Source organism: Tetrao urogallus (assembly GCF_951394365.1).
Source record: "Tetrao urogallus genome assembly, chromosome: 27".
NCBI lineage: Eukaryota > Metazoa > Chordata > Aves > Galliformes > Phasianidae > Tetrao > Tetrao urogallus.
The window spans coordinates 4,466,452-4,491,832 of record NC_136840.1 but is presented as its reverse complement, the minus strand read 5'-3'; the positions used below and the strand labels follow the sequence as shown (position 1 = coordinate 4,491,832).

General features: G+C 42.3%; 1 protein-coding gene across 1 annotated transcript in view; it reads left to right on the top strand.

The window, feature by feature from the left end:
• The window catches only part of AAK1 (AP2 associated kinase 1), a gene marked incomplete at both ends in the record, with an annotated part of 58,699 nt that overhangs the window by 25,985 nt on the left and 7,333 nt on the right, over positions 1 to 25,381 (top strand). The window contains 14 exons of the mRNA XM_079547342.1: positions 554 to 686; positions 1,528 to 1,631; positions 2,589 to 2,668; positions 4,099 to 4,253; positions 4,338 to 4,603; positions 5,397 to 5,591; positions 8,062 to 8,291; positions 8,854 to 9,011; positions 9,394 to 9,513; positions 10,894 to 10,989; positions 18,831 to 18,932; positions 20,410 to 20,511; positions 21,040 to 21,150; positions 23,503 to 23,607. Of these exons, the coding sequence (XP_079403468.1) occupies positions 554 to 686; positions 1,528 to 1,631; positions 2,589 to 2,668; positions 4,099 to 4,253; positions 4,338 to 4,603; positions 5,397 to 5,591; positions 8,062 to 8,291; positions 8,854 to 9,011; positions 9,394 to 9,513; positions 10,894 to 10,989; positions 18,831 to 18,932; positions 20,410 to 20,511; positions 21,040 to 21,150; positions 23,503 to 23,607 (1,957 nt within the window). The remainder of the gene's footprint in view (positions 1 to 553; positions 687 to 1,527; positions 1,632 to 2,588; positions 2,669 to 4,098; positions 4,254 to 4,337; positions 4,604 to 5,396; positions 5,592 to 8,061; positions 8,292 to 8,853; positions 9,012 to 9,393; positions 9,514 to 10,893; positions 10,990 to 18,830; positions 18,933 to 20,409; positions 20,512 to 21,039; positions 21,151 to 23,502; positions 23,608 to 25,381) is intronic.

Sequence of the window (25,381 nt, the reverse complement as noted above, 5' to 3'; positions counted from 1 at the left end):
CAAAACTCACCAAGGTTCTTTTGAACTGGTGTACAATTTAATTATCAAATCCTGCAACAAAAGCCACAAGTTGATGGTGAGTTGTTCTGCATTAGGAAATGTGTTCCCCCATTCACCCTGGGATGGCAGCAGTGTTTCATAATTAGCCTTTTGTGTGTAACTTTTATATTATTTTGAAAGAGGTGTTTTTTTTCTTGCTGTCAAAAGCAGCACATAGATAGATGAGCCAGTGATATAACCTAGCAATCTGCTAACAAATCCTGTATATAATATAAAATAAGTAACGTAATGGTTGGAAGGTTATGTGAACTGCTACAGTTTAAGCTTGGTAACCAGTATGTTTTAAGGTTTTTTTGGCCAGAATGAATGTGTTAAGAATGATGGATGTCATTTGGTTTGCCTATTAATTTTGCTTTGTATGTGGGGAACAGGAAAATGTTTTGTGCACCTGTATGCAGTAGCATATACCGATGTAAGGTGATTGTCAGTTTGGGGATCTTGTTGCATCTTTCCTTCAGTTAGTTAACTCACCTGTTCTGTTCTTTGTCTTCAGGCCCTCGGCTGTTTGCTGTACAAGCTGTGTTACTTCACTTTGCCATTTGGGGAGAGTCAGGTGGCAATCTGTGATGGCAACTTCACCATTCCAGATAACTCTCGGCATTCACAGGACATGCACTGCCTCATCCGTGAGTGTCTCTGACAGTGCCCTAATCAACTTCCACAGAACTTTTTCTTAAGATGTGTTTACATTCTATGCTTCTACAGCAGAACAGTTGGTGTTTATTGTAAGAGGCTTTCTTTGCACACAGGGATGGATGAAATGATTTTCTTGTAGCTTGGGACATCACTCTTCAAAACACAGCTACAGCAGGGATTTGTTTGACTGAACTCAGTGGAAAGGCAGGAAAAGAGACAACCTCTTGGTTTGAGTCCTACGTGAACTTGCACAATAAGTCTATTTACGCAAAATGTATTTCTCCAGTACCAAATCTGTTTGGATAAGAAACTGAAAAGAGCCACAGTGACTTAGACCAGTGATAAGAATTTGTTTTTTGTGAATTGAGAAACAGAACTGAAATGATTTATAAATAACCTACTGCCTAGAGTGAATGTGTAATTAAAGGTACAATGCGTTACTCTTGGTAGAGCTGGGGAAGCTCTCGTCAGTGCAGTGTATTTTTTAAACTCTTTTTCTAGCCATAACCTTGAGTGACAGAGTTATTTTCAAAGCAGCCGAGTATGTTCTTTGCTTATGCAAAAGCAGTGGTCTGCGTGTGTCTTCCTGCCCTACACACTCACTAGGCCTTTGTCAACCTTTTTTCCTGTGGGCTCACTTAAAAATGCAGAAGTCAAACCCTACACCGTTCCCTGCCCAAGCAATCTGTTTCCCCTCCTTGCTTTAGAGCCTGCAATAGCAGCTAGGAATTACTCATAGGAGTGTTTAAAAATATATTTTTAAAAAGTATTTCCTAGTCCATCCTTGTATGAATCTGTTCTATTTTTCTGATGTATCTTTATCTTTTAAAGGGTATATGCTTGAGCCAGACCCTGATAAGAGACCTGATATTTATCAAGTCTCCTACTTTGCATTCAAACTGGCAAAGAAGGAATGCCCAGTCCAGAACGTCCAGGTGAGTAGTGAAGCAATGGATTGATGTAGGGCTTTGTGTGAGGAGTTGGGTGTGGCAGCTGCTAAATATTATCGAAGATGCTGCTGTGCTATATTGATTGCTTCCACAGGTCTCTAATCAGGGGGTTCTGTTTTATTTCTTGTAATTAGCAGTGCAGTATTTTTCTTTTTTCTTGAAGGGAATGTGGAAATCTAGGTTTTGTTTCATACATTGCTTATTTCTTTATTTATATCCTTGTCTAGTTAACAGCATGAGGCCAGCCAAGAGACCTTTTGCATGTGAACATGAAAAATTAGGCCGTGCTTGTTAAATCCATTTGATTTTCAGGCAAACTCATCATAGTGTGTGTAATTTGCACTGCAGTTGGTTTTAAAGGCAGTGATTTTTGTCTGCTGTCTGGCTGAGAGCAGCCAACGTGCATTTGAACTGTATCAGACCTTATACAACCACCTGCTCCTTCTTACTGTCCTTACAGAATTCACCTGAAAAATAAAGTTTTGTTTTTTTTTTTTTTTACAGTATTATGGATATCTGTGGCATCTTGTTCTGTTGTTTCCAAATTTAAAAAAAAACTTAATTTTCTTCTATGTTTTGGTAGTTATTTATGATTTTTATGTACAAGACATTAGTCATGCTTGTATTTTTTATCAGTTTTGATAACTTGCTACTGTTGTTCCCAGATTCTTTTCAAATACTGAACATGTGCTATAAAGCTTTGTGTTCAGATTGCACATGTAGAAAATGGTCAGAAAGCTGAATCCTATCTTTCTCCTTGTGAAAACTCACCCAAGCTCCTCTCGTGCCATTAATGAGGAGGGGTTTGTCCTTTGTCCAGAGTGAGGAATAATTGCTTTGGGGGTTCTGCAACCTCCAGATCTCATTGGTGTGCTTTTGCAAATAATTTCTGACTGTTTTCTGCCCCCAAAGTACTAAACTCAGTGTTCTTGGGATCTGCAGAACTCTCCAATCCCTGCTAAGCTCCCAGACCCAGTCAAAGCAAGTGAAGCTGCGGCGAAGAAGAGTCAACCAAAGGCCAGGTAACCGCACCTTCATTACAGTTAGCTCTCTCTTTTACTATGTATTCTCTTTGTGTTCTGTTAGAAAAAATGCTTAGCATATTTAGCTGCTTCTTTGTGGGCTTCTATTTATACACTGAGACAAACACTGCAGTCCTCAGGCTTTGCTTCAATGACATAAATATCCATTGATCTGAAAGACAGAAGATGCAGATGCTGGAAATTTTTGTGTGAGAGGAGGGAGGGATTTGGGCAACACTCAGCATGACTCAACAGCTAAGCTTTGTCCTAAAGACATTGCTTGACAGTGGCGCTTGAGGTTCGTGCACTTAAATGAATATACTGTGTCATCCATCCTAAGGCAGTACCCAGAGTACCTAAGATAGCAGAGAGACTGCAGTGGGCCTGGAATTGGCCCAGAGAGCACAAGGAGACTGGAAAAATTGCATCAGGAACTATTGCTGTTCCAATTTGGTCCTCAGCAGATGATAACCTGACCCAGTAATTACTCTGTGCAATTGCTGCAGTTTCTGCAAGAGCCATGTAATTTCTTTGGGCAATGCAGTCTCTGTCTGAATAGCCTAATGAGTTGGGGAGCTGCTGTACTGTTGTGGTTCTTCTCCTCTCTTGCCACTGCTTGCTCCTTATAATACTTTAATAAAGTATATAAATTCTGTTGGACAAAACTTCTGCTTTATTTTACTGAAATGTGAACCTTCTAGCAGTGGGCACTCCAGAAGCAGCAGTTTTCTACCTATTCTGAAATAGGGCATCTCTACTCCTGCCTCAGTCCCAGGAGTCTGCTTTGCTTGTTGTTATAATGGAACTCAGCTATGCTCACTTTAGTAGAACAACTTCGATGTCTCACAAGGAGATGTATCTGCAGAAGGACAGGATGATATCTGGCTGCTTGGCCCTGTTGCTGTGCCTCGATGGAGGATGAGTAATACTGAACAAGGATCAGAGGATGTCCAGTGACCTTATTCTGGGGTAGATGTACTAAAGTTAAGGTATTTTTAAAGACCAGTTCAGACAACTTTGCCCAAAGGCACCAGCTGCTCTTAAGCTTGCTTATCCTTCATCTGCTCATCTGTAACTCTAAGTAGCCTTAAGCAGTATATTTTAGCAGATATCTGAATTTGACAAATTCCAGCTGTCCAATAGAAAAAGACACCACAAATGGCAGTCATCAAAATGATAATGTTAGTCTGATTGTTGTGAGTGCATCTACTAAGCTCTACTGTGCTTGCAGCTTTCTGGAAGAGGTTTCCTGTGTATCTGGAAGCATCTAAATGTTTTGCCTTTTTCAGTTTATCACCTTTAAAGCTGACGTATGGAAGAGTGTTTAATCCTATGCTGTGTGCTGCTTGTAACAACTCTCAGACTAACACAAACTACTCTTACTACTTCTGATGGCGATTCTTGTTTTTAATTGTTATGTTATTTTGTAGGTTGACAGATCCCATTCCTACAACAGAAACTTCCATAGCACCCCGCCAGAGACCTAAAGCAGGGCAGACACAACCCAACCCTGGAATTTTACCAATTCAGCCAGCCTTGACACCTAGGAAGAGACCCACAGCCCAAGCAGCAATTCAGCCTCAAGGTGAGACTCCTGGCTGTGCTATGGATGTGTTGCTGGACTTTGGTACGTGCTGATCACTTAACAGATCCATTCTACCAATTGCAGGGCCTGCTACCCTGGGCAGTGGTCAGCCTTCACTTCCTGCAAGTGTCCCCCAACAAAAAGCAGCACCACAACCAACTTCAGTGCAGCCACAAGCCAAGCAGGCGCCAGCACTCCAGCAGGCACCGCAGGCACAGCCCCAGGTCCCTTCTGCTCAGCCACAAGCCACACCTCAGCACCAACAGCAGCTTTTTCTGAAGCAGCAGCTACTGCAGCAACAGCAACAGGCTGCATATTACCAGCAGCAGCAGGTGATGCAAGCTCAGCAGGTGAGCAAATGTGGCAGTGTTTGCTGTGTACTTCCTGTGCCAGATATAAATGCACATCACTGCATTTAGAGGAAGCTCTCTGTTTTCCTTTTCTAAAGCGTAGGTACAACTTTTATGCATTTTCCAATGTGTTTTCACTTTTCTAGCAATATTATTTTGTAACAGAAGACTATCATTTTTAACTGTCAAAGTGGAAAGCCTTGAGAGGTCTTTGTCGTGAACAAACAAAAGAAGTGGTGTTGGTTAAGGTTTTATAGCTCAAAGTGTTTCAAAGACTTGAGGTGAGTGCTTAATTGATGAGCACAGGAATATTTTTCTCTTCTGTTCTTTGTGATGCAAGAAAGCTGGTATGCCTTTTTTTAGCAGTCAGGTCTGTTCGTGTGGTAGGCTGTCATGTTGAGAGGCCTGTGAAAAGCTTGTATGTTAGATAGGATTTGTCTATATAAGACATGCTTAACTGAAGTGTCGATAGCAGCACAGATAACTGCAGAAGCATGTTTAACAGTGGAAGAAGCAGGTTAATGAAGCTTCTCGTCCTGGGGGAAGGTTTAGAATAAATAAATGGAAAAAGGAGTTTGGGACTGCAGGGAGCCTGCTATAAGCAAATGTAATCCAGAAAGGATCTAAGAGTGGACCAGAGTGCCATTTCATGCAGGTGGTCTCCAAGCCATCCCAACTTGTTGCTGCTTTGCTGCTTGCAGAGGCTATGACCAGTCTCATGGCTGATCCCTGAGTTCTGCTAACCCAGTTCCCAGCTGAGCAGCAGATGTCTCAACTACTGCTTGTTTCCTAGTTCCCAGTGATGCAGCAGGGAGCACCAGCGCAGCAGCAGCTGATGCAAAACTACTACCAGCAGCAGCAGCAGCAGATGATGGCCCAGCAGAAGACAGCAGCAGCAGCAATTCAGCAAAAGCAACAGGCTCCAGCAGCACCACAGCCCCAGGCCCAGCAAAGTGCAGCCCATCCAACACCGCAGCAGGAACAAGCGGTAAGAGCCTGCTGGAGTAGATATAAGTAGCTGTTTCTCTGTCCCTCCTCTGTCATGTGATAAACTGTCTTAAATATTTGTACTTCATCAGAATGAGCACTTGGAACTATGCTATAGTGCTGCTAATTTGTAACTACTTTAATATTGAGGGTTGATGCCGAGGAATGTGCAAGTAGCCTTCCTGGTTGTTTCTGGAATTGGGTAACTTGGGATGCTGTATGCTTTGGAAAGCAAACTTTTCAAGGCATCGTGTTTTTAAAAATAAATACCTCATCCACTTTTCTCATCATCTGACTGCATCCGAAATAAATGCTCTTTACTTAATGGAAAATGTGGCTGTTAGCTGGCTACTTTCTGCTGCAGTCTGCAGTGTTGAAGGCAGGGGAGCTGTGCCAGAGGGCAGGATCTGTGCTGACAGAGTATCTCTGCAGTGCATATGGCAAAAAGCTGTGCCTTGTGCTCTCATTCCTGCATGGTCACATTCACTCTTTGTTTTTGGGAGTGCAAAGGGATGCCCCAGTCTCCAATTGCATGTTGAAGCAAAAGCATGTGCAGGCACCAGGCAAAAGGAAGCCATCCGTTATTTTGCTATACTGGATTGCATTTGTGCAAAGCAGTGTCTGATAATAAACCTATTCAGCTATGCAGTGTCTTAGCTCAAACTAAGGGTCAGTTTTTACTTGCTGACTTTGTGAGTTACTATGCAGGGCCTAAATAATCTCTTAGGCATGCTTCTTTTAAAGTAACATCAAGATTTTTAATTTGACTAACAAAATTCTGTGAGCGAGTGACTTGAGCAATGCTCAGGAAGCCTTTCTTGTCTTGCTCTTTCTTTGTATCTTAAGGCTCTGTCCTATTCACTCCTTCACTTCCATATTAATTTCCAGTACTGAGCTGCTTGCTAGGGTGAGGTTGGAGCTCTTGAGTTGCTGGTTTTGTTGTGCTGAATGACCTAGGGCAAGTCAGCCTGAAATCTCAGGAAGTTTTCACTACATGAATGAAGTCCATAATTACCCTACTCCTCTAAGGCAGAAATGCCTGACGTGTAGTACTGAAGTGCATCTCTAAAGAGCTTTGCTGTGATTCACTAGCACAAAAATATTCTTAATACTATTGAATCATCTGGACTGAAAATTAGCATCACCCCCCTGCCCCTACAAGACTCAACAGGATGGATGCATTTGGAGACTTTTCAGCTCCTGTAGCAGTGAGAAGGAGAAAAACAGTGATTGGCTCACTTAAAAAAAATGAATACTAAGACATCTTCTCTGAAGAACAGGTTTTCTGAGCAGAAGATACCAAGCCAGGACCTGTCAAAACCTTTTCAAGTTGCAGAATTTCAGCTTTATAATCTTAGTGTTCATTTCTGTGGAGATTTTGGCACTGCCTGTTTATTTCTTAGCACCAAATGTACCATTCTGCAGTGACCTATATAGCAAGATTTAAGGTGGGTGCATCAGCAGCATTCAGGTCAGCTTGCTTCTCAGCCATGCGGACTTAGTCTGCCTGAAATTGCCAGATGAAAAGCAAGGCAGCTAACCACTTGTTTTCTTTGCTCCACTGTAGTTAAGCACAACACTGGGAATGTAACTCTTCCCTCATTGCCCTCTTAGGTCTTTCCAAGTCTTTCATCTGTCTTGCCTGGTTGAAAATGTCCTGGTACTGTCTGGGGAACAGAGTTCTAGTGCCCAGGTGGTGGAGATGACATGGTCAGCTTTCTGGCTTTTTGCATTCTGGATTTCTCTTTTTAAAACCAGCCAGCAACTGTCACTGAAAGACTTTTTTTTTTTTTTTTTTTTTTTTTCTTGAAAAATCGCATCTGAAATGTTGTTGCATATGACTACAAAACAGTATTGAAGGCTTTTATGGGTTTGTGAGCTTAACAGAAGACTGAAGTAATGAAAAAATAACATCAGTTTGAGAAACCTCTTGAAACTTCCAAAGGGTTTGTAGTTGAATATTTGTGGGTTTTTGCCTCCAGATTTTAATGTCAATTATGGTCTTGAGGTCGTTGCTTCTGTTTGCTTGGGTAGAAAACTAAGAAAGCTTGCACAAGATAGATTTCTGCAGAAGTCCTCAACTCCTTTAGGAATTTGAAGGTCTATTTGTCACCTTGTCTAGCTCCGTATGTCCAAACAGCAAGATTTCTGTGTCCTTTGATCTGATTTTTATGGTCTACCCTGAATCTTAGCCTCTTCACCTTCAGCAAGCTTCTGAGTACAGGTAACCCTTGCTCACCACAGGTGGGAGAAAGTACCTTCTTGTGCAACTGTAGTAATGCAGAAATGCAGTGGACCACCAATTTCTAGCCCCGCACTTTGCCAGATACGTTTATTTCTCTGTGTTGTTTTTCTCCAGCCTATCTGTGATCCGTGACTAGGAGATCAGATCCTCCAAAACACAGCATTTTTTTTATACCATGGCTGTTGTTCACAAAAGGAGAACATGATCATTTTACTCTCTCTCCTAGATGCAGGCACAAATAAGGCAACAGCAAAAACCTCAAACCACACCACCTACAGCAGTTCAGGGGCAGAAGCTGGGTTCTCTCACCCCTCCGTCCTCCCCCAAGACACAGCGTGCAGGACACAGGAGGATTCTGAGTGATGTGACTCACAGTGCTGTTTTTGGGGTTCCAGCCAGCAAATCTACCCAGCTCCTGCAGGCAGCTGCTGCTGAAGCCAGTCTCAACAAGTCCAAGTAGGTGGCTGCTTGCTTGATATCAAAGGATATGGATGGGGTGGAGTGTAGATAAGGCTCTTTAGGGTCTTCCTGGACTCTGCTCTGAGATGAAAATAGACTGGTATAAATTAATAATTGCATCCCCAAGACTGTGTGCCAAGGGCTTGGCAGAAAGTCACTGAAAAACTTCCCAAGTGCAGAAGTCCTTTTGAGTGTTTCCTCATTCCCAGAAGGCTGAGCAAATGGGGCCTTCAAATGGATTACTAAATATAATCAGCTGTCTCACCAGTAGCTCTGGTGCATGCTTCATGCCTGCTGTCTAGCAGCAGGTCTTCTGCAGGAGCACTTGCTAATGACTTTCATAGTTTTTGTTCCTGACATGAGGATGCTCAGGCAGATACAAGTAGATAAGGCCAGCTGGTCCTAGCATTCTGGGTGTGCAAGTAAAATACCTTGCACTGAACGTTTGAAGTAAGAATTGTAATTATAATGTAGTTGTGTAAACCAACTCATGGTGTTGGCCAGAGAATTTCAGGTGGATTGTTAATGACTGTTGTTTGCTTGACATGGTCACATCCAGATCGGCTTCCACTACGCCCTCGGGTTCCCCAAGGGCTTCACAGCAGAATGTCTATAATCCACCCGATGTCTCCACCTGGAATCCATTCGATGATGATAACTTCTCCAAACTCACAGCTGAGGAGCTGCTGAACAAGGACTTTGCAAAGCTGGGTGATGGTAGGTTCATGGAGGTACTTTAGTACCAGCCTGCTCTTGAAATAAAAAGTGGCATGGAGTGATGATTTGTCAGATGCTTCTGGGGCATTGCTATATAAACATGACCTGCTGTGCTGTAAGAGCTTAATTCTTCCAGTCTCCCTTCCCAGTCCCAGTCACCTTTACTGAGCATGATTCTCTCAGGGATAGGAACTAACTGTTCTTACTGTGGCCCTGCTCAGTTGACTGTAGAAGCTACACTATAAACTCAACTTCATCTGCAACTTGTGGTTTGCAAAAAAGTCTTTTAAGTCACTTGCTGAAGTAGTATCCTAGAAGTATAGGTGAGTAAACAACCTTCAGAATGGAAGTTTTTCCCCTAAATCTGTGTCTGGTATTTCAGGGAAAACTCCAGAAAAGATGGGCAGTTCTACAGAGAACTTGATTGCAGGTTTCCAACCAGCTTCATCTGCAGCTCAGGCAGATGCGTTTGGTGGCTCATCTTCCTTCACTGCTGGATCAGGTGAGTCCAAGTGTGGCCTGCAGAGCAGGGTCCTGCATAGTGCTGTGAGAAAGCAGCAGCTTTTTGTCATAGCTTCTTTAAAAGGAAGGTAAAATCCACTAATTGCAGCATCTGGAGCTTTTGGTGAGGAACATGTGAAGCTTTTGGTGCAGTAAGAAACTTAATCAACCTGTGAAATTTACAAAGAAGCTGATTTATGTTGAGGTTTCACATATCGTCATTGTTAGGACTAAAATGTGCAGTGTGCAATCACAAATTTGGACTTTGACATTGACTGCATATGTTGGAGGATTTCTCTTGCCAGCTGTTGTTAGACCATGTGGAGCAGGGCTAATGTATCTGCTACAGAATTAAAGGGAATAACAGAGACTGGAGTGAGCAGGGAAAATCATTAAAGGTAGAGCATGGTTTGATGCATGTTTGTATTTCTTCAGCTTCAGGAGTTCTCGATGAATGCACTAATGACCTGGAAAACACAGTATTGGCAAACTGCTCACAGCAGCAATGCAAGTTATCCTCTCCTCTGTCACATGCAGCCATGCAGTGGAAAATGCAATTGTTTGATGTTTCCTCACTGAAGCAGACCAGCTGTTGGCATAACGGGAGGAGGCTGAGGAATCCTTGAAGGATTCTTTAAGGGGCAGGAATAGACAAATAGAAATAAGGGTACACAGATTCATGATGAGAGGTTTAGAAGAGCTTCTAACAGAGCTTGGTAGTGTGGTCTCTTACCTGTAGAGTTGAAATCCACAACACAAGAGTGCATTCCAGCTGTTTGTGTGTCCTGTGAACAGTTTATTTCATTAGTCTTTGTTGTTTGATGTTGAGCAGCAGCAGCTCTGGATTCAGCTGTGAAGTACTTACTGCAAAGCCTGAGAAGTATCTGCATGTTCTGGGTTTTTTGGATCCTGAAGCATGTCCATTTCTTTAAGTAGTTGTCTCTGAAGTTTGGGAATTCTCTGAGCACAGGCACGGGGCTGGTTGCTTCTCTCCCTTTTCTTTGTCTTTCATCTTAAACATGAGCCTACTGCAGTATCTCTTCTTCTGGACAGAGGCCTGCCATGGGGGCTGTCCTGCTATGTGTCCTTTGTCAAGGCATTTCACTTTCTGTGCTGCTGTAAATTGAAATAATAGAATAACAGGAATATTTTGAGACCTGTGGGTTAAGTTATGTTGGAGATCTGTTTGTTTTGTTGGTTTTTTTTTTTTTTTTTTTTTTTTTGTTCTGTAGCAACAAACTTGTTCTTACCATGCATGTGTGTGTTGCCAGGCCATAGTTTGGACACTGTAATGTCGAGCTGTGTCCTAGAACTGAACATTGCTTGATGTTTTCCACTTTTCCCTCTATCTCATTCTGCCTTTTCTGTTCATGGCTAACAGCTGAAAAAATGAAAGACATCCTGAGTCTGGATGCTAGCCCTCCTCTTCTGACTGTGCCTGATCCTTTCATCTCTCTCCCATTATCTGACACTCCAGGTAACCAGAACAGGGTTTATGGGGGGGAAGGGGAGGTGGATATGACTATTGTCATTACTTTTGTAATCTTAGCCTTAGAGTTCTATTTCTAGGCACACCTGAAATCCTGGTCCTTTGTCAGTAATGCCAAACACCAACAAGTTCTGCTGAACTCTGTGGTAGTTGTGATGCGTGGCACATTCTGGCAGTAAATATTCATATGGTGGTGTGAGCAGTGCTCAGCACAAGAGCCCTCAGGGCTAGCAGGCTGTTTCTAATGTCAGTAACATTGGTGTCTTTTAAAGGTTCAGTATTCGAAGCCAGAAATAAATAAATCGTTGGGTAATTACCTGTGCTTACTGAAGCTATTTTCAGATTAGTTTCTAACATTGAAAATTGTAGTTTTCATTATTGTTCATAATTATTTTATATAAAAATTGGTGTTTCTTTGCCTTCCTGAGTCTTATTGCAATTGCTTGCTTCATGTGAAGCACTAGTTAAGATGTAACCTTTCCAGACTTGGCAAAATTTTCTAGCACAGTTGGTAGTTATTTCCATTTACTTTGCAGTACTGCTTGAAAGTCTTTTCTTTGTGCATATTTCTGACTGCAGCAGCCAACACTTTTAGCACAAGATTATGTAAGCACTTAAGAGCTTATTTGCAAATCAGTGAGATTTGGAATATGACATTGTTCTTAAGGAGTTTCTCTAAGCCCTCTGGTGAATGTGTGTGACAGGTCCCTTCTTGTCAGCTAGCTCCAGAGAATGAAGGCTTGTTCCAGCAGTCACCCTTGTCTTCAGCTCACGCTCTGAACCACTGGGAGTTTGTTGAGAACCAATGTTTTCGTAAAGATCTCTTTCCATGGAGAGTTAAGCAATTCAGGAAAAAAATCTTTTTCCTATAGTTTTGTAGAAGTGCTTTGTTCTGGTTGGTGCTCAAAGAGCATGAGAAGTGCATTACAACTGAAGAGAAACAGGAGTTACTGACAGTCTTTTTCACCTATGTGAGCACTCGTCACATAGTTGGTTTTCCTAATGTGAGGGAGGGTGTAATGTTGTGTACATGGAAGGCTTTCCTTTAGGTGTTCCCCTTGGATCGTAGAGCCATAGCTGACCTGTGTCTCCGAGTTTGTCAACATCTTCAACTGCATGTTACTAAGCTGCCTTCATTTTGTGAAGCAGCAGCTGAATTATGTTTAAATGCTTGCTAAATATTTGTTTCAGAGAAAAAAAATTGCTGTGAGAACATTTTGTGTTTATTTCCTCAAGGCAGAAGTAAAAGTGTGAGCCTGTCCCCCTTGGTTACCAGAGCAGTATTATTCAGCAAGGCTTTCAGCACAAGCATAAGTGAGGCTTTGATTTGATATTTTGTTTGCCTTACAGAGCCTCGTAGGTCAGCTTTGTATTCTTAGCCCACACCAGCTGAGGTCTGGCTGAGAGCTCAGCTCCTCTTTGTTGCTCAAGCAACATGCACGGTCTTTTTGCACCTGAGCATGCAGGTGGTATTGCTTGGATGTTGGCTGGTGCTTCCTCGCCTTTCATCAGAATGCTCAGAGGGAAAGCCAAGACTTTGTTCTGGAATGCAGCCAGAAACTGCAACATAGGAAGTTCCACACAAATGTGCACAAGAACTTCTTTACAGTGAGGGTGATGGAGCACTGGAACAGGCTGCCCAGGGAGGTTGTGGAGTCTCCTTCTCTGGAGATATTTGAGACCCACCTGAACACCTACTTGTGTGACCTGGTGTAGGGAACCTGCTTTGGCAGGGGTTTGGACTCGATCTCTGGAGGTCCCTTCCAACCCCTACAATTCTGTGATTCTGTGTTCCTCTCTAGTCCCAGCTGAGGGTTCCCTGATACCCTCTGTTGCAGCCCTGGTTGATTCTCTTTGCAGAAGCAGAGCTGGGGAGGTGGATGTGGGTCTTTTGCAGAATGAGCAAGGGGCAGCTGCTGAGCAGCAACACTGGGGTGAGAGCTGAGAAAGAGCCCTGGATGGAGCACAAACCGGCCCATGCTGCTGGCTGCACCACGCTGCTTCATGCATTACAGGACAGTGTGGCTTTCCGCAGCCTCATCTATCTAAACACTGTTTGCACAAGAAGTTTTTTCCCTTCCACTACTTTCTCTTTCAAACAGGTCGTTCTTTACCTATTTACACAACCATTTACTCTCTGCAATAATTCATCCTAATTACAGTGAGGAGACAAACATGGCTTTCATGTAGTTACTTGAAGAGTAGTGACACAAAACAATGCTGTCTTGGCCATAACAGAAAGTGAAATAAGCAAAATTCCCTGTCGAGCACTGCAGAATAAAGATGCAGACGTAGCAGGGTATGGAAGCACAGTGTGCCTATGCTGTCCAGGCATGGGCTGGATATTCTCACTTTGGGTGAAAAGGCAAATAATATCGCTTACTGAAGAGCTGTTGTCACATCAGTGCTCTCTGAGGCTTCTAAATGATGCTTGGATAATATTTTTTGTTGTTTTCATTTCTTTCAAATACCCATGGGTTTTTGTGTGTTTTACAGGAAGGTGCTTCTCTGGGCTGAGGAAGGTAAACAGATTGCAGTTAGCTTCAAAAACAACGTATTTACACGCATACCCTTGGCCAGTTTTCTAACCTTAGCTATCTAAAAAGATGTGGGCCTGGTGCCTGTTCCTAAATATACAGTTGGCTTTAGAAGTAGGAGTTTTAAGCAAAACTGGGCATTTTTTTCTCATAGTCTTGTAACACACGACCTTCAGAAACATGTTTTTGCAGACTTTCTAAGCAGGATGGTAGAGCAGTGTGTGAGCTGGAGGCGAGCATCAGGCTATTGCAATATTTGAAGAACTGCATATACATAACAAATTGTGAAATATTGAGCTCAGACTGCTTGGATCTGCCAGTTTCTGCTTCTGAAAGCATGAGTTAGCACTCAAATCATTGGCATCCTTGTCATAAGGACAACACAAGTTGGCCTGCTTTGATGTTAGTGGGGTAGTAGGGCTGTTAGTGTTTTCAACCAACATAACTCCCTCTACCTTAGACCCATAAAGAAAATAACTGCACCCATCTATTTCAGGTTGCTTGTAGTGATGTTAAGACACACACACACACACACACACACACACACACACACACACACACACACACACACACACACAGATATTAATAAGAAATTTTGTTCCAAAATGACGCATTAGTTGGGCTTAGGTGACAGCAGACATACACAAGCATATTTTTGGGTACTAACAATTTGACATTATATCTTGATTTGGGAAGATGCAGAGTGCATACTATTCATCTGATTAGTGCTATTTTACTTACAATGCAGTGTAGCCTTAAAATCAGTCTACCACTGGAACCCCAAATAAATCACTGTAAATAGTCCCTATGTTATTTCTACCAGGGTTTCAGTTTGATCTAAAGGGGTGTTTTTGGACAAATATTTAAGAATTTAATCATAGAATTATTAAGGTTGGAGAAGATCTCAATGACCATCAGGTCCAGCCCATCTCATTATGCTCACTTCCCACGTCCCTCAGTGCCACATCTGTGTTCCTTGAGCACCTCCAGGAACAGTGACTTCAAGATTCCCTGGGCAAACCTGAGTATTCAATGAATATTTTATGCTTTTGGTCTCTTAAAGAGGCACTGTTATAGTTTGTTCTCCTGTTCTCTGGTGTTTTACAGAGTTGTGTATACATAATAGCAAGTGATCTGCTTTAAATACACATTTATCTCTTTTTTTATTTGTACTATATAAGAAACAATTCAATTGGCAGAAACTCTATTAGGAAAACTAGTCCAGTCCTTTCCCTTGATTAGCCAAAGTACTCTGTGGCTGTATAGTGTGCAAGGCTTCCTTTAATACTTGATTAATCACTAGGCACAAATCTTCCTGAGCAACTAATCCATACTTTCCTTAGTAGTTTGCCCTCCCACTCGCAACACATTGACTTGGTGGGATATTTACACCTTTGTCTTTTCTTTCTCAGTTGATGTCCGAAGAAAAGAACTCTGCTGTGTGCTCTATTGAATTATCTTTCTTTTTGCTATTTCTCCGCAGTACACGAGTGAGTAATGCCCGTACTGTGTGCAATGCCTGGCTGGTGGGCACCTTGGCTTTGAGATGTTGCATCTTGACTGTTTGGTGCTTTACCAGAGTGTGGCAGGCTTTGGCCCTCTGTTGCCATTTTAACTGGCAAGTCTCTCAGGAGGCTTTGTCCTCTTTAGTAGCCTGCTTTAACTAAAACCTCATTTCCCTTCCTTATCTTTTGATTACTTTTTACATCACTCTTCTTAATCTTCAAGTGCTTTCTGCATATACTTTTTTGCTTAAACAGGTGTATTGCTGAGAAGAAATATGGCATGCCAATTTTGGCAGTGGTGACGTTGCAGACACAAAGAGCAAATTGGTTGTAAACGTCCAGAAATTAGAACTGTGCATGTTTTGGAAAGGAAGCAATCTGAGGAAAAAGTTCAACATGTTCTTACAAGATTGTCCAAAGCTGTGCTCCTTAATTTACAGATGAAATCTGATCTCTTGCTTTCTTGCCTTATAATGTAAATTCAGAATTGGGATGCTAAATGGCATTGCATCCTTCTTATATTGATATAAATCAGAGGAAAAGCTTTTGTGTTCATCCCCTAAGGAAGCTATTTTGGGGGAGAATACCTCTGAGAGCACCTAGTTGTAGGTTCTACTTTTGCTTTGCTTTTTTTGCAGTGTGTTGTTTGTTTTGATTTTAATAGGAAAAAACAGAGGCCCTCTGATAGAAAACTTTGAATTTAACAGCATGGTGACTGATGCAGAATGTGCTTTGTTGTGTTACACTCCATACATGCATAAAATTAATTGCAGTGGATCCTGAAACTGCAGCATGGAAGAGATTCATCCTGAGAGTCACAAGAAACTGTCACCTCTTGTTCTTACTCCAATGGAAGATCTTTGCTGAGGGGATGGCAGTTAGGAGATGATAAAGAAGTCCATACCCAAGTCTATGAAACATTACATGCAGTTTTACTGGTGGAGTCTGTTCTGCAGTTGATAGTAGCTTTGTGTTTGCATGACTTGAAGCTGGTGTGCTTGTGTGGGAGACCACTAATCCCCCATTTTTTCTTCTGAGACAGCTGTATTTCATACTCATCCATATTAGTACTGGTTTCTCTCCTTTTCAATTGTGACTTCACATAGAGGTGAAGCTGCTTTTTTCTTTGAAATGAAAAATTGAACCTGTGCTAGATAACTCCTTTGGTTGCAGGAAACTAAATGCTGTTCCATGTCATGAAAGAGCCTAGCTCTTCACTTGAGCTTCATGTAGTTAAACAGAATCTGCTTAACAATCACACAGTGGGAAATGGCCCATTATGCAGAACACACCTTCCTTGAGTTCTTGCTGTCATCACTGGGGCTCTGGTGGAGCAGAGGTTTAAAAGTTGCATTTATTTGTCACGCAAAAGCATGTAGTGTTCTTGGGCTTAGGGATGTCTGGTATGAATTCTGAGAAACTTAACACACATGTGCTTTGAAAAAAGCATGTTGTGCTGAACAGACCAGACTTCGCTATACAGAAGGTATTCCTGCTAGCTAATGTGGAGCTGTGGTTTTTCTAGGCCTTCGCTACTTGTTCTTGTTAGACGTTATTTTCCCCCCACTCAGTGACTTTTTTATTCTTTGGCTTTAGTACAAGGTGTTAGACAGTACAAAACCTGAGGAAATGAACTGCTAAATCTCAAAATAGAACCTGATTTTTATTGTTGGTATCTCCCCTCCCACTCATCCTGATACCTTTTTGTTTTTGTGAGTTTCTCAGCCTCACTCAAGAGGAATAAAATTCCTTTTAATCACACACTAAGAGTTGTGGTGACCTGCAACATTGAGAGATTAGAACCAAAAGCAGAAGAAGCAAGCACGAAACAAGTAACAAAGTAAGATAAAGAGCAGCTGTCATCCTGAAGTTTTCCTTAAGGTCAGCTGAGCCCAGGGGATGGATGGGAGTAAAAGAAAAGCTTTAATCTTGTAAACTTCACATGTTGTAAAGATATAGCTTCCTAGTACCTGAGCAAGAGAGAGTTTCACTGTGTTAAGTGGAAAATCTGCAGTATTGGAAAAGGAATAGGCTGTTTGGAAAGGTAAGGGGGAAAGAGGGAGACTTGAAGGAGCAAAATGTTTGGAAACAGAATCATGAAAGGAACAATTCCAGGTACTGTGTGTGTCATTTGGAAGATGTGTGTCGATGCCAGTCCTTGAAGAGCTGGGCATTTGCAGACAGGCCTTGTTTTTCCAAAACTTCTGTTTTGGAAAAAAGGAGTTGAGCATGTTCCCTGTCCTCTTGTCCGCATGTTTCTCTCCTGTGCTGTCTTTTCTTAGTGTGCTGCAGTCAGTTCCTGAGAGCCATCCCTCTTACCCACCTGTTTTTGTTGGAAAACCCTTGCTCCAGCCTCTGTGCTGATCCATGGGAAAGCCCTTACTGTGCAGGTGAGAAGTTGTCAGTGATGCCTCTGTGGCTGTTCCTTCTGCAAGTCCATCCTTTAAAGAAGAAAAAAAAAAAAAAGTATTCCTGCTAAAGATGGAAGGTTTCAAGTACGTTCAAGGCTGCTGCTCCCACTGGGGTTTGCACTTCATTGACCTTCTTCAGGCATTTGCTGATAGAACAGCTGCCTCTTGGATCCCTTTTTGGAGTTTCTTCCTCCTCCTTCAGTTGCTTTAATGCATTGACTTGTGAAGTTTTTTACAGAGAGCAGAACTTGTCCTGCTTTGAATAAGTAGTTCTGAAGCCACAAGGCTATTCCATTATTTATGTGGGGCAGTAAAAAAGATTGATACCATTACTATGTACATAGCTGTGCAACTTAAGCTTTTCTTTGACTTTCTAAGTGTGGTAAGTCTTTTATACAGCAGTATTCCAGAGCCTATTCTTTTGTGCAGTTATAAGCATGTTTTCTTCGGACAGTAAATGGTGCTAGCCTCTGAACTCAGAGCATAGACTACAGATGTAAAAATGCTGTAGAGGCCATAGCTGTGATATGCTGTAGCTTGTTCTGATGTTAAGGGTTAAATGCATTGGAATAGCCAGATTTGTCCCCATGCAGCAAGTTTTATCAATGCTGTTCTACTAAGGGTGATTACTTCTAATGAATACTAGGAATTTTATCTTCATCTTAGTCTGTTTTTTTATTTAAAAAAAAAAAAAAAAGTGAAATAATGAAGCTCAATACTGAAAATCTGGTTAGTTTTATTGCAAAAACCACTCATCCCCCAGATTAATGATTCAGGTTAACCTTTTACAGAGGCAGTCTAAATTTCCCTGTGCAAAGGATAAATGGAAACCACAGGAGTCATACAGCTGAGACCACACCTGGTTTGAAGCTTGATAGCTCAAATAATGGGCAGTGGGACAGCTGTGTATCCCAGGGGCAGGTTCTGATGTCTGACACTGTAGTGTCTGTTTTCTAGTTTTGCATGAGCCCTGGAGGGCTTAGCAAATAAAAGCTGTAAACCCAGCTCTAATTTCTGATCATCCATTCTGTTTCTTCCCATTATATAAAGATTAAAACAAAACAGAGCTCCTTAGTATATGAGGGTGAGAGTAGGTTTTGTGTTAAGTTTTCAGTGGGTCATATAAGCCATATTATAGTGGCCTCTTTGGGAGAGCAGTGTTCAGTGGGTAAGGATGTCCACAGCTTTCTGGGTTTCTCTGTCCTTAATGGAAAGATGTTCTCTATGCAGCAGTGTTTCTTGCACACAGAATCGTCCAGTTGCTTTTCTGAGGCTGATGTGATGAGCCACTGAATTGAGCACCTGATTAATGTTGTCTTTTTTTTTTTCTTTTGCTTTTTCTCTGCTTTCCTTCTTCCTTTTCCTGCTTAACCCAGAAAAACTGATTGAGGGACTCAAATCTCCTGAGACTGCGCTTCTGCTCCCTGATATCCTGCCTCTCGCTGACCCTTTTGGTAGCACATCAGATGCTGTGAATGGTAAAAACAAAAGAAACCAATGCAGGGTACCTCCTCCTCCCCTCTGTCTGCCATAGCATGCCTTGTCCTGCATGCTAACTCTGCATGTTTACCCTCCGGGGCTCTGAAAACAGCTGCTGATGTTGGTGAAATGCAGTGGTAAAAAGTTGCAGAGCTTGGGTAGAGGAGTGGTCATCACTGGCTGAAGAAGAAGCAGAAACCCTTCAGTTTCTGCAAAGGACTGTGTGTGTGTGGCTATTGCTGGACACCCAAATTGCCCTGCATCAGCCCTTGACAAGGGCTGTGTTGCCTTTGCTCTGTGATATTTTGTGAGAGTGAATGTCCTGGGCTGCCACAAGCCTAGATGTGGCAGGCTGCAAAGCAGGTTGAAGGTCTGAATGTTGCAGAGTCGTATTTTGACCAACCTGCCAAATGCATTACAGAGTAATAGTTGCAGGCTGCAGTTGCCTGCAGTCAGCTGCTCTGGTTTTGGGTCCAAGCTAGAATTCCTTGGTTGAAATCTTGTAGCTTTGAATGGAAAGGTAGGAAACAAGTTGCTTAACTGTAAGACTTCTCTTCTTCCTTTAGCAATTCCTGGCAGTTGTCTGAATTCTCTTAGAATGTGATCCTACAAATCACAGAGACTCACTGCTACGAAAATGTAAATGTTTATGGTTCTCTCTTACGTTGCTCAGCTAAACCATTTCTAGCCCTAGCATTGGGGTGCATCTTTGTTCTTCAATTTCATTTCTTGGCTCATTACCTTGATTTTGGTCCTTGAGGAAGAGAAATGTTGTAGTTGGCTGGTGTGACTGTATTGACAGTCATCCTCTGTCTCTTCCCCTTCGCTTGAAGGATTAGATAAACACAAATCTTCCTATCCAGCCTCTGTGAGCATCTTCCTTTGTATCCGTATATGGATATCAGTGTTAAGCAGACTGGTGTTTTCAGTAACATGTTGAGTTCTGAAACTTCTTACCTCTCACAGTGGACAGCAAACTTTGTTCCACGGAACACTTCAAAATGAAAAAAGATCCCATACTGTGGCTGTGTACAAGCTTAGCTGCGAGCGTGCTGGGGGCTCACCAGTGGCTTTTTAATGTTGCAAGGATACTCCTTAAAGGTCAGTATTATCTGTTCCTGGAAAAGATCCTTGCTAAAGCTTATGATTGCTTATCTGGCTGCAGGACAGCCACTGTTAACCTCCAGTTTCAGCCTTTGGATAGTTCAAATTGGGCGTTTTGCATGTGTGCATGCACACACGCACACATCTCAAAACAAAATAGGAGAAACTCAGATGCACCAAACATGAGTGTGTGAATCTTCTCTTGTAATTAAGTGAACGTAAGTCTGAGAGCATCTTGTTGCTCCCAGTGTAGCTGCCAGGTATTAAAGGATCACTAAAGGATTCAGACATCTGTATTCTTGATTCTTACTTATGTGGGGCCTTGCAAACTAACCTCTGGCTTCTTCTCTGGTATTTCACACGTTTGGAAAGGAAAACCTGATGTAGCTGTTGAGAGCCTCATACCAGGCCTTGAGGCTCCACTGCCCCAATGCCTCGTGTCCCAGACTGAGTCGGTTGCTTCCAACAGGACAGGTGGGTGAGGCAGGAGGGACTGTGGGTGCACTGCACTGTGGGTGGGCTGTGGAGCAGTGCTGTAGTGAATCAGAAAGCACTGCCTGTGTGGACTGGAGCATCTCTTCTCACTGCTTTTTCCACCAGTGTAAAGTTCACTTGCTTGTATGTTTTCTAAGTGGATGCTGCATGTTCCTTAAGGTTTCAGTGGTACAGTATTACTTCAGCCCACCATCTCGAAGCATTGGTCTGATGGACATGCTTTGAAACCTGGAGTATCACTTGTGTGGGATTTTGTTGTCAAATACTCTGCTTCAGAGAACAGTTAGCACCAGAGAATCTGTTATATGTTGTTAAAGGTGTGGGGAATCCCTCTGCCCTGAGCACAGAACTGTAAGAAATATTTTCCGTTACAAAAAATGCTTTGTGCTGGCTTTGCTTCAGTGTGTTGTACACTAAACGGATGGGAATAGGAATGTGCCAATATGAGCTTAACGCTGTCTGTGTCTTGTTCTGCCTGGCTGCCTTGGGATGCTAACCTGGATTCAGACTCTCTCACTGGGGAAGATTCTCTGCTTGACTGTTCTCTGCTTTCTAACCCTGCTGCTGACCTCTTGGATGAGTTTGCTCCTGTGGCTTTCACGGCTCAACCTCACAAAGGTAAACTGTTCCTTTTTGCCTCTAATCCTCACCAGCCCCGGGACTGGGTCTTTACTTGATGTGAATTGAGAAGCTGATAGCATTTTATGCAAGCAGCTGCTATGACCCGTGTTTTGGTGGTGGTTTTTCTCCATGCCATTGCTTTGTTTTCTTCCCAAGCCAGCGAAACTTGTAATGCTTATGAAAGTACAAGGGGATAGTACAGATTGAAGTGTTCAGCCTGATTGTAGATACGGAGGGGTGGTATTTTTTACAATACAAAGCAAAACAGTGAGTTTATTAGGTAGGTAGGCTTTTGTGTACAACCCTTCTTCAGGTTTTTGAGTGAGTACACTCTCATTTTGCCATTTGCACATGTGATCTGATGCCTTGATGCTGCAAGGCAAGTGAGCCTGATAAGGATCTATTTTGATGTCAGAGGTTTCTGAAACTAACTGAACATGTCTTGTTTGTCAGTGTTTGTCTGTAGCATGTGACTGAGCGCCTTCAGATCTGGAGGCTGTTTACATTTTCAGAGGTTATCAGGAGGAGGCTCTCCAGTCAGACCGCAGCGTCTCCACAAACATGAATGAGAGTCTTAAGTGCACCATCCAGCTGAAAAATGTTAGGGTTGTACACTAACACAAAATAGCAGTGTGGAGGAGCTAGAGGTGGTGTGTGATGATTCCTAAGAGTAAAAGCTCAGCTTTTATATGGCTGATAATTTGGGCTTATAGGGGAGTTATCGAAATACTGTGCTGTGGTCTGAGTTCTGTTCCCTGTCCAAGCCCTGGGAAGTCATCTTCAATTAGATGACTTTTTTCCAGTCTGCAGAACATCCAGCTGAAATCTGGGCCCTGTCTGTGGTGTAGCTTCAGCAGTGGCACTGGGATAGTTTGAAGAGCTCTCAGCTGGTATGACATGCATGGTCAGTTCTTCCTGCTCTGTTCTGGCACTCTCATGGGTTAAAGCAGTTGTGAACAGTGTGCGTGTCCCTTGAGGACAACAGCAAATGTCAGCAGACTCCAGCAGCCATGCTTGGAGTGAATACTGGGAGCAGGACTAGGACTTCTATTATATCTTTTGCCTTGAGAAGACAGAGCTAGAGCTTGAATGCCAGGGCTGAGCATCCTTTTCTTTGTACTTCTCTGGGCTGTTGTGTTTTAGGGGTGTGGTGGTTTTGCTCAGCTTTCTTTAACTTGCGTTTCCCTGAATAGCTTCTTGTGCACCAAACCGCAGGGGTATGAGCAGTAGTTATAAATGAAGTGAGATGGAAATAGGATGCTTGCAGAAGTTCCCTGGTGTGTCCTAAAGAGCCAATTGTAACTCCAGAGACACTGATGACAAGACTTTCTGTTAAGATGAAATGTCTTTAACACTTCACAGCCTAATCTTCTGTAAAATCTATATTCTTTTCCTGAATCTGATCCTCTAGAGGACAGAATACTTCTACAATTGGCTCCTTGCATCACCCAAAACTTGATAGTGTATTTGTCAACCTCTGGTAGAGAACTTTTGTTCATGATCTCATAGCAGTGCTCCTTTTCCTTGGAAACCATTGATTTGTACATGTCCTTGCTGTGCTTTCAGAAGTACTTCAGGTAGTAGCTGAGAAGCAGACTTTGGAAGGTATTTTAGACATCTGAAGAAACTAGTAGTGATGTAGGAAGTGTGGAAGTCCCTGAAGGTTCATAATTGCTTGGTAAGGCACATCTGTGGCTGATCTGCTGCGGAGATGACTGAAAGCCTCTTACCAAGGATCTAATTCCTGTTCGGGTGGCTTAAAACAAGTAGAATTACATGCCAGAACTGCTCTAGATGCCTTTAAAGTCTCTCTGGGTGTCTAGTTACATCTTAGATTCCTTGGAAATCTGACTTTTATATTGAATTTGTTTTTACCCTGTGGGTGAAAATTTGGGGGTCTTGCCTTGGGTAGATGACTGGAATTCCTTCTGTATCTTTTTCCAGCCTTTGTCTTCTCTCTATGCATGAGAGCTGGTAACTGGAGAGCCCCATCACTATCAAACTGCACTATATCTGATAGCCACAGGATGATGTTCACCACAGCACTGAGCTATGCTGGCTGTTGAGCCTTTGAACTGGCTGAACTTGATTTTGATTCTCATGACTTGCCTTGCCTTTTGGTTCAAGTTTTGGGGCTTTTTCCCACCTCTGCTTTCATATTTAATTGGCTCTTTTACTTCTTACCTTCTTTACCAAAGACTTACCAACTTTATTTCACATTTTAAATGAAACTCTGCTTATAAACCCTGTCTCTGAAAACATTAAGATACTCTAACACTTTTTGGCAATTCTAACCAGCTTTCTCTGCTGTCTTTGCTTCTATACCTCTGTTTCTCCTTTATGCTGCAGAAGATACTAACCTGATAGCAGGCTTTGATGCTCCTGAGGGCTCTGAAAAAGTGACAGAAGATGAGTTTGATCCAATTCCAGTGTTGATATCCAAAAATTCACAAGGTAAGCCAGGATTTGGGTGTGAAAAAGGAAAAGAAAAACAGAAACAATGAACATAAATTCTGGGGCAGTGGTGTTGCAGCATGAAATAATGCAAATCACAAACTATAAAGGCATTACCACTGCGGTATTTAGTGAGCTCGGTCTTTCTCTGATTTGTATTTGCCCTGAAGTGTCTCTAGATTCTTTATTTGTGGAAAAAATTCCATGGCCAGAAGGAGATACAGACTTACAAGCACCTTTAGGTCCCATGAAGTAATTCCTACCAGTCTGCCAGGCAGGGCACACCAGTACCTCTGTCTAAAGTACGATGCCAAACTCTTATTCTCTGAGCTTTTTACTTACTGTTCAAGCCAGTAGGAGGAGAAAGTCAAGTTGGCATGATGCACAAGAGAGGGAAGTGATAATAATCATTTAAGAACCATGAGATTCCTGCTGAAAGTGAGTTTTTCATTTCTGATTGATGATTTTTAAAGGTGCTTGTGGGAACTGAGGGTAAGAAGTCTGGTAGATGGTACCCATCTCCTTTGAAGAGCTTTGAATGTTCTTAGTCCTTAGGACACAAACTGGATTGTCCTTTTGCAGCATTCATCTTACCTACCATGTATTAATGTGATCTTTGCAGACAGCTGTAGCATTAAGTAAGATTGAAACCAAGAAACAGTACTTTTTCCCTAAGACAAATGATTCTGCTGAGTAGGCTAGTGTTTTGGAGTATGGCCAGCCAATCAGATGGATCTTCTCTGTGCAGTCAAGCCATCAAAAGGCTTTACCAGCTTTTGGTGTGCTTGCATAGGCTTGGAAACGTATAACAGAGCTCCTTTTGTCTGATTATATTTTTCAGTTTTGTGGAACTTTTTTTTGACTTCCCTAACTGCCATTTTTGTTTACAGCATGAGTGTGCTGTACACCTGCTGTGCATCTAATGCTAGCTTCCAAAGACTGATGCTCATTAGGAAATGTTCTCAGACATTAGAAACTCTGCTCCAGCTGGAAGTCAGAGAAGATTTCTACCAAAGTTGGGCCAAGATAGGCTACCTTGAATAAAGAAGAGCATCTTCCCTTCAGTGTCAAAGCACCAATTATAAAAAGCTCAAGTCTCCCTGAAGTGGTTGGAAACTCAAAAGATGCTCTTAAAACAGCAACTAATTTTCAAGATGTATAACTTTGAACAATTCTTTCCATTGAGAGTACTTGTAATTATGTTTTAGATCCTGTAGCAAGGATAGAATTCTGCAGCTTAGATGTAAACTGGGGGAAAATAAATGGTTAGTAGAGATTCCCCTTGGCAGAGAAGCTGCTGTGATGTTTTTCCATGCAAGTCTAGCAAACTAGATTTGGGTGGGAGGGAGAGGGTGGAAGAGCAAGCAAAGGGAATGTTGTTGCTATCGTGATGCAAGTAATGAGAAGAGCTTGAGCAAGTTTGATGTTTTGCTTTTTTTTTTTTTTTTTTTTTTTTTTTGCTTGCTTGCTCTTGAACATCTGAATCTGTCATGTGTGTGTCCTGTTCAATACTGAATTCCTATCTCTCACACTTTCAGGTGGGCATTCTAGAAACAACAGTGGAAGCTCTGAGTCCAGTCTTCCCAACATAGCCAGGTCTTTACTGCTGGTGGATCAGCTCATAGACCTGTAGCAGTGACACAGTAGCAGACGCGGTTTCTGTAACGTACCTAATCTTCCGCTTTCATTTCCAGAGGAGTTACCTTCAGTTGTGGTTCTTTGTGTTGTTTTTTTCTCCTTAATTCAAAGAAAAACAAATCTGCCAACAGGAGAC